The 9,334-nt window shown below is 33.6% G+C and overlaps 1 protein-coding gene across 4 annotated transcripts; it reads left to right on the plus strand.

Moving 5' to 3' along the window:
* The first annotated feature begins 5 nt into the window (after positions 1 to 5).
* On the plus strand, positions 6 to 9,109 carry LOC128231295 (uncharacterized). 4 transcript variants are annotated; one of them, XM_052943930.1, is made up of 8 exons: positions 6 to 168; positions 1,289 to 1,384; positions 1,626 to 1,681; positions 2,149 to 2,205; positions 3,583 to 3,703; positions 5,004 to 5,176; positions 6,141 to 6,215; positions 6,394 to 9,109. In XM_052943930.1, exons 1-7 carry the CDS (start codon positions 129 to 131, stop codon positions 6,207 to 6,209), a joined length of 612 nt encoding a protein of 203 aa, XP_052799890.1. In that variant the 5' UTR covers positions 6 to 128; the 3' UTR covers positions 6,210 to 6,215; positions 6,394 to 9,109. The 4 variants fall into 4 exon arrangements, 3 of the variants coding, with proteins under 3 accessions (XP_052799890.1, XP_052799889.1, XP_052799888.1); XR_008260337.1 differs by having other exon boundaries at positions 5,004 to 6,215; XM_052943929.1 differs by having other exon boundaries at positions 6,141 to 9,109.
* The last annotated feature ends 225 nt before the right edge of the window (positions 9,110 to 9,334 follow it).

A 9,334-nucleotide genomic window follows, 5' to 3' on the forward strand; every position in this document is an offset into this window, starting at 1 on the left:
GAAAATGTAAACAACTTAGTAAAATATGAACGAATTCTGTTTATGAAATTACTTGCTTTAATATTACAGCATCAAATATTATTACATTTGTTTTCTGTTCTCGCATGACATAGCAGCTTTTTGTCAACATGGGATATGAAATTCTGCTTTACATTCCAAATTTAATTGGTAAAAATTATTACAATTTGTGTTGTCATTGATAAGGATATACTGTAGTGTACCTATTTTAAATAATATGTTAGTGCATTATTGTTATGCTATAATGTACATATTTAATTACATGTTTTTAAACGTAGGTTAATGTTTTATTTTTATTTTTATAAAAACACAAATTTATGTTTAAACAGATTAACTGTTGCACATACTGTGTTAAAGTGGTCAAAATTATCACTAACCCGCATTATCTACAATAATAAGCATTCAGGGATACATTTTAATTATGCACCAGTCAATTGTAACCACAGCCCCCCCCCCCCCGGCCGAGGAATAGCGGGGACTTTGACTTTCGTCCAGCCAACCCTGGGTAAAATCCCAAACCTGCGGGGACGAACAGATGGTAAAATTCCTGCCAAATGCCCCCGCACCCCAGGGATCCTAGGTAAGGCCCATTCCCCGCTATGTTTAAATCGAAGACAAAACCACCGCACTCACCTGGCACTGCGGGGCCACCTGAAAGGTAAAAACACGGCCTATTTCCCCGGCTATCCCTGGTATACCCCTGGACTTGGGGGGGGGGGGGGGGGCTGTGGTTTCAATTGACTGGTGCATTATTTTGACATTTGTAAAGTCTCGAGTCTGCCATAGTGATAAAAACATCAAAACACTCATTGACGGCCATTTAGGTTATCCCACATTAGCTCAGTGTCTGGGCTTGTCCATATATATGAGCCGCATCAGAGTCTTTGACGATTTTTGGTTTAGGGAACAAAATGAATATCCAAATGTTAAAAAAGTTCCCTAAACGTGCATTTTTGTGGCTATATCTGGGCTTGCTCAAATTCAGGATTTTATATAGAAGGGCTTGTTAATTTTTTCATGACAAGCACTAGTATCAGATTTTTGGCTTGTGTTCATCCAAATTTAATGTTGATAACTGCACATACCTTGTTAAATACATGTCTTTCATATAGTCCATATAAACAGCTGCTTCAGATGTTTTTTGGTTTGGCGACCCTACACTAATGCACCAGTCAATTGTAACCACACAACTTGTGTCTAGTTCGTCATAATGATATTCATGATCTATTATTGCATTAATACATTAACAATGATTATATAACATTTTCAGGCTATGCCAGGCTAAGTCTATTGGTGGCAAGTCTTGTGTATTTTGAAAGGCCTTGGATCTTCCTCTGTCTGTATGCAGTCTCGGTCAGCCTTGATGGTACGGTAGTGTCTATAGTGATTGTGTAGCGTAAACACGGCATTACATACTCACCTCCCTTAGCCATAACATAATTAAACTCTTATAATTAATGATTGGAAGGTTTAAAGACTTAGATCTGTTCTGTGTGGAGTGCAAACTAAATACCCATACTCACTCACCTTATAACTCCTTCATTGATTAAAACCTTCACAAAAATTAAACATTGTTTTTTATCTTTATTTTTGTGCATTTTTTTTAGCTGTGGATGGAATCGCTGCAAGGGCTTTGAAACAAACATCAGCATTCGGAGCTTGGGTAACATAATGGATCTTTTTGTAATGTTTTACACTAAATGCACATGTAAAAATCTAACCTTTTATCTTCGGGTACTAAAATATTTTTAGGTACTGGTTCAGATACTTCATTATATTGTTAAAGGGACTACTTCCAATTTATAGGGTAATATAATAAAAAATATACAAATGATATATTAACTGAATGCTTGAAATAAGGATAACATATCATCACAAGTCCAAATAAGACTTCTAAGGTTACCTTTTTTTTTAAATATGACAGGAAATGCATTTTATTTTCTGAATAATGTTAATGAGGTTTTTGAAAATTGAACGCTATTAGGCTGTTAAAATATGTATCTGCCAGTTATTGTTTAGTGTTTATTTATGAACAAATTAAAATAAAAAATGCAGTTAATTTAAAACCTATGAACGATTGACTTTAAAATGTCAGCTTTAAGATAATCAAGACGAGACATTTCATTTCAGTTTGATGTTTTGATAGACCTGATAAGCCGAGGAGCTCTCTGGTGTTTTCTCTCCAAGGTAACTAAAGTTTATGGCTTTTTAAGAGTTGCGGCTAATCCACAAAGATTGATAAACAATTTTAGAACATCAAGATTTAAGCAGTCATATTTATTTATTTCAATGTAAGAAGTTTAAGTACTACTGTTTTCAAATGAACTTAGCATTTCAAGTTATTTGATGCTCTGAATGTAAATGGCTTGAAGACTGCCCAAATCTGACAAATGAATTTCAAATCAAGTGCAACATCTATATCCTTTCGATTGATTTTCCACATCAAAGGGAAAAGACTGCAGTCATCAGCAATTTTGCATATATACTTTGACACATCACCATGAACTAACAACTAAAGAGGCGGGTTCATACCCTTGCAAAGCATCCATACATGCTCAGTTTGCGTTGGTTTTACTTCAACCAACCAAGTAATTCATAGCTTTAAAATTAAGCTCACAAGGATTGTATTATTACAAACGAATATCTTTGAAGTGCCGAAAATTGTTCGAAACTTCTTTATGGTCTGTACTGCTTATGACATTGTGAACGTGATTTTATTAGTTGATTAACGAGTAAGCTTTAATAAGTATATTTGTAAACAATATGAATATTGAAGCATAATATTGCCTTCCGACGTAGCATTTATGACGTAATTTATCACGTGGTATACACACACTGACTACTAAACATCTTTTTTCTGAAATTTTTGATTTTTGGCCAAAAAGTGGCGAAATGCTGCGTTGTTAAGTTTTGCATGGATATGGAAAAGTCTTCAGCGGATGCTTTATATGGTTTTCAGAGGAGTCTTATACACTTTTAAGGTATAAGAGGACGTTTGTTTTCAAGTGGGATGAAATATTAAAGATCAAAGATGACGAGATACCGTGTCCACCATCCACCGTAGTTGCTGGAAACAAGGATCCTAGCCGACAAAAACCCCATTGTTTTTAACGCTGATGTTAACAAGTTATTGCATTAGAGAAAGTCTTCAAATGTTCAAAAAAGGATGTGAAACATGACACGTATTTCACATATTATAGCACATAATCAACCTGCCAATTTATGATGCTATTGTAGAAATCTTTTTCACAAATGTTGAGCTAGTTTTGACCTGCATTAAGTTCACATATGTGTGTTGTCATAGATACCAGAAATACATATATAGCCTTTGAAAAAATACTCAATTTTCCTACTATCAATGTGGATTAAATTGAACTTCATTTGTACAAATTTACAAACAAAATATGTGAAATTCCAGACCCCCCCCCACCAAAAAAAAAAAAAAAAACCACAACAAAACAACAACAAAAAAACAACAAACAAACATTAATGTATCTTGGTCTAGCTACACCCTGGCCTTCTATGGTCAAAGCTATATCATTGCACACCATATCTGATTTTCAGTGGGGCTACTTCATGATGATGATAGAATGGCTGACGTTCGTCTGTACACATGCTCGAGGACCAGGCTGGAAAATACCCAAGGAAGACTTTCCTGCCATCTGTAAAATGGTCATGGCCAATGGTAAATTTGAAGACAATTTTATAATTGTTTAGGATTGTGAATTGTTGCTCAATCCTCTTCAGATAATACTCTGATAAGACATTCATACTAAAATAATGGTTATCATCATCATCATCATCATCCTAATCATGACAATACTTTTAATTATTATGGTGAAAATGGTGCTGATGATGATGATTGACATGCGATTTAAATATTTTTTTAAAATGAAGGAGATATTTTATTAAGATTTTACTGTTAATAATTCTTTTCTAGTTCATTTAAAATTTGACCAATCATTCATTCATTCATTTTTTCATCCCTTATAAATTCACATCTCTATTAAAGCTTTCAATACCCCTGGGTACCTGCACTTTTACATGAACACTAATTTTGTCCTTCCCTTATGTAGCATGAACTCTGGTTTCCTAGGTGATGACCTTGATCTTGACCTTGATCTTGACTTCCCTAAACAGTTTTCACAATACCTCAAGTCACATCTGTATTTCAGGTTTCAAAACCTCTACAGACATCTTCCTAACCCCAGGAATATTTGTCCTGCCCCTGTGGTTGTATGGGATGACATCTTGTTTCTAATGCAAAGACCTTGGCGTTGACTTTTTTATACAGTGTGTTGTGCTAGTGATTTTGTATCTTCCATTCAATCCCTAGTTCAGGTGTTAAACCCCAATAGACACTTACACAGTCACACAAATATTTGTCCTGCCCTTGTGGTTGTATGAGATGACCTCTGGTTTCCAAGACAATGACCTTGTCATTGACCTTAGTATTTAGTGTGTTGTCATGGTAATTCCATAACTTCTTTTCATCTCTATTTCAGGTCTTAAAATGGGTGCATTCACTATCACAGGAATATATGTCCTGCAACTAGTGATGTATTGGAAAGGCTCTGGTTTCTCTGGGGGATGACATTGACCTTGACCTTTCTATTCAGTGCGTTGTCATTGTGATCCCATTTATTTTACTTTTATTCTTATTTTCAGGTAAAAACCCTAGGCACCTATGCAATCACAGGCATATTGGTACTGACCATGTGGTTGTATGGGATACTTTTGTGTTGAATTTGTGATCACCTTGGCCTTGACTTTTTGATACAGTGCATTGTCATGGTGGCTTCTTTTTATTTCAGGTTTCAAAACTCCCATGGGTACTTCACATACTTCATACTATCACATTGATATTTGTCCTGCCCCTGTGGTTGTATGGGATGACCGCTGTTTTCCTAGGTGATGACCTTCACCTTTCTATAAAGCGTGTTGCCAAAGTGATCCCATAACCTCTATTCGCATGTCTTTTTCAGGTTTCAAAACTCCCATTGGTACTTATACTATCACAGGAATATTTGTCCTGCCCCTGTGGTTGTATGGTATGACCTCTGGTTTCCTTAGTGATAACTTTGGCCTTGACCTTACTATACAGTATGTTGTCATGGTGATTCTGTGTGGTGGAAGAGTGCTGGGACTGATAACAGAGGTATGTCATCTAAAATGTGTTGGAAATCATGATAGAGATATGACATTTCACTCATCAAAATTTTGGAGATGGCTGACATTTGAATAGTTTGAATAGCAGAAAAGTAGGTCAAGTGTTATTGTTCTCCACCTGGTACAAAAGAAGACCTGCTTTTAATATGTAAAGGCAGATTCTTATAGCTTGTCATAAGATTTATCAGTACTTGTTTATAACCAGAAAATTTACTCTCGGCTTACAACTGTCTTAACAGCAGACAATCCATTACCTGGTATTCACAGAAGTCTTATTTGGTTGTGTTTTTATTTATAAGTTTAAACTACATTGTATCTTAATTAAATGTTACTGTAATGTAAGGCGTGACAAGACAATGATAAGCTAATACGTTTAAAAGCATTCATATTAACTTAACCTATCTCAGACACCAGCTCTTCACGTCAGGAAAACTGTTTGTTTGACCATATATTACAAACCTCGTTTGTGTCACCTGGTAGCATGGCAGACACATTGGGATCTTGTTGTCCAGCTGCGTTGTCCGAGTCCAAGAAAACACACATTAAATTTGCTTTCTAACTAAGTCATTCCTTCTCCAATCTTTACAAAACTTGGCAGCAATACTTAATGGCCTTATATCTCGACTTAGTTTGATTTGTCAAAAATCATTAGATTTTCGGAATTCTAGTTTTATGATAATTTCAAGTTTCCAAGGCGGTACCTAACAATCCTTGATAAACACACCTAGTTTTTAGTATAGTATATAATACATAATATATAATACTATGTTCTATGTTGTTTGTGGAGTTTTGTCCTGTTGTTCCATGTTTCTTGTTTGTGATTGTTAGTTTTTGTGTTCTATGTCTTTAGCGTTTACCCTGTGCCATTAAACTGGGTTTATGTTTAAACGTTTGGCTACTGAGCTTGTTTCTGTAGTTTTTCATATAAATATTAGTTAAACTTTTTCTTTCAGCTGTTTTACATCAAAGAACATGTGAAAGGGCTACTGATGGAAGATTCTCTGAAACCTTCCAAGGGATAATTAAAAGTAACCGTTCCCCATAGAATCATCTGGACTGTTAAATACCAAAGTTCACCTTTTGTTGATTTTTATTTTTGTATTTTTACAATCCAATCGTTAACAGATTTTGGACATTTTTAGCGTAGAAGATAAATCTGGTGAAGAGCAATGTAAAGCAATTTATATTAACTTGTCTGTTTTTCAGAGAAGAAAGTTGACATAGGCTTGATGTCGTTGTTATTGTAGGCATCTTGGACACAACACAAAGAACGCTTAAGATGTTCAAGTACACATTCTCAGGAAAAGTGCGAAAACGCCCACATATGTAAAATGTGTATCCAGTGTATTGATATACATGTCTTCCAGATTAGTTTATATTGATTGATAAAAGGCTGCATAGGGGTGTGTATGCCAATAACATATCTATCAACAGATATTAAGTCAGAATGAATTCATTTGAAAGAGAAAACAGTGGAATAGATGAAAAGACATTAGTATTTGTATACATGTAAAAACACAATCATTTTAAATTGATCTTCTAAAAGTATTTGTGTTGGCACTTTTAAGCTTGCAACCAAAACTGTCAAATGAAAACTTGGTACACATGTTGCCTGAGACAATATGCACATATACAACAATTTCCATAACTTTTGCCAGAATATGTTTTGAGGTATGCCCCTTTGTCTTACGTAAAAAAACAGATGAGGGTTGGCATTCGTTTTAAAGCACTCATAATGAAAAGGTTGATATACATGACACACTGTGTTTTTATAATCAAATTTTGTTGATATTTACTTTTAATACAGGGTTTGTTGGGTGGTGGGAGATCTTTTGTTATTGTTTATTGTTAAGAAATCATTTATTTGATAATTTCATGTGATGTTTTTTTACACTCCATTCCATGCCATATACATGAATAGATATATATGTTTATATCTCGAAGTGTTTATATTTTGAAGTGCAATTTTTATTATATAATCAAAATGATATTAATATTATTACATTTGTATATGTTATGATATTAAGAAAAAAACACAAAAGTATACTTAGAATGTATCCAAGATATATCAGATTATGTGTTTTTGTCATATTTGTTACTGTCTCACAGATGTTGATTTTGGAACAAGAGGATGTGTAGGGGCAGTAATTCATAACCATTGGACTGTAAAATTTATTTGACCAATGAACTAAATGGAATCACTAAGGCATATCTAAAAATAAGGATAAGAGTTCAATTGAATACTTCCCCGGGGGGCCATTTTCAATATCTCTCTTATTATTGTCTGTGGACACGCATCAGTGATTCCATTCTGTCTATGGCCAGTTATTTTTACAGTCCAATTAAAACTCTTGAATTCAAATCTTAAAATTAAGTAAAATCTAACGTGGTTATTGAATGCAACCCCTGATATTATTCTTCAAAGTGAAATAATACAAATTCATGACAAGACTTAATAGTTCTTGAGTTTTTTCTGTAAGGTTGTAAATTGTTATTTATGAGAGTTATTCATTGAATATAAATTTGTTTTCTTTATTTAATCTATATTTTCGATATTGACTTATTACGTTGACATACTGACAGCCTACTATTTAGTTTAAAAATGAAAATCAGTTAAAGAAGATTTAGTAATTTTTAATCATGCATTTTTAAATACATGTATAATGATTGAATACATTTATTTCATGTCTTTTTATTGTATGAACACAATAGGGCAAGCTTGCAAATTTAAAATGAAAAGCATAAGTGCGTTCATTGATTCGCAATCTTGTGTTACCAACATTTAATTAACCACGAGATAAAATTAATCAACAATTGAATTGATTGACAGTTATTCTTTTGAACTTTTTGTCTATGAATTTTATGATATACGGTCGAAACCTGTTGGCTGGATATCCCATGGACCTGCTATAATACTTGGAGCCTCGCAAATATCAAGCCAAACAGTAATGCTTACAAAGAGTTAATCAACATAGGTCCTTTACATCCAGTTAAAGCCAACAACGAAATCAAGCCAAGCCATATCAAGCCAACAGGTTTTGACTGGGGTTAAAACACATTGGTTTGACAAACCCAGTGGACAGCAACATAATTGTGAACAATCAGAAAGTTTTTGTGTAACAACCTTAACTTTGCTACATGTTTACATTATTCCAGGACGTCAGGAAATACCATGCCTTTTGTATTCTTATTCTTTTTTTTGTTGTTGTTCATCAGGGTTTAAATAATGGTATTATGGTTTGGGCTATTTTGTTTAAATCTTTTAGATTTATTCAAAAATTATTGTATTGGTTTAGAACTTGAGTTTTCAAAGATAATGTTTAGCTCAATACAATATCAGGAATTTCAGGACATATGCCCAGATATTATGAATTCCATTACCGGTACATATTTTCCATACATCATGAATTCCACAACATATTTTTGAGACATTGTGATTCCATGACATATTTTCAAGAAATCATAAATTCCATGACATGTATTTGAGACTTTTTGATTCCATGACATTGATTTCATGACATGTATTTGAGACTTTTTGATTTCATGACATTGACTCCATGACATGTATTTGAGACTTTTTTGATTCCATGACAATGATTCCAGACATATGGATTCCATGACATACATTTGAAACATTGTGATTCCATGACATATTTTCCAGACATATGGATTCCATGACATACATTTGAAACATTGTGATTCCATGACATATTTTCCAGACATATGGATTCCATGACATACATTTGAAACATTGTGATTCCATGACATATTTTCCAGACATATGGATGCCATGACATACATTTGAAATATTGTGATTCCATGACATATTTTCCAGCCATTGTGATAGCTTATTGATAATTGACGCTTGTTGTACATTTATTTGGATTTTTATATTTTGCATGTAAAATGGAATTTGATTATTAAAAATAAAAGAATCAAGTTAAACAACTTTGTTGACTTCAAATAGAAATGTTTCCACAGGTGGACTCCTAACATAAAACAATGTTCCAGTAAAGTTTAAGAGAGTTTTATCCACTAACTTCTTGAGACTGAGTTTGAGACTGAAGACCAAATGGTGCAAATTTGAGTTGTACTATAAACATGAAACTGGTTTTCTGTTTTAAGTATATACTTTTAGCTTGTCTTT

The sequence above is a fragment of the Mya arenaria genome, chromosome 4, assembly GCF_026914265.1.
Source record: "Mya arenaria isolate MELC-2E11 chromosome 4, ASM2691426v1".
Taxonomy (NCBI): domain Eukaryota; kingdom Metazoa; phylum Mollusca; class Bivalvia; order Myida; family Myidae; genus Mya; species Mya arenaria.

Excerpts from the sequence above, each read along its gene's own strand:
- LOC128231295 (XM_052943928.1), top strand. The coding sequence starts at position 129 with ATGGGATATGAAATTCTGCTTTACATTCCAAATTTAATTG. Across the intron at positions 2,206-3,582 it reads TCTGGTGTTTTCTCTCCAAG|TGGGGCTACTTCATGATGAT; the intron begins GTAACTAAAGTT and ends TCTGATTTTCAG. Across the intron at positions 3,704-5,003 it reads TAAAATGGTCATGGCCAATG|GTTTCAAAACTCCCATTGGT; the intron begins GTAAATTTGAAG and ends TGTCTTTTTCAG.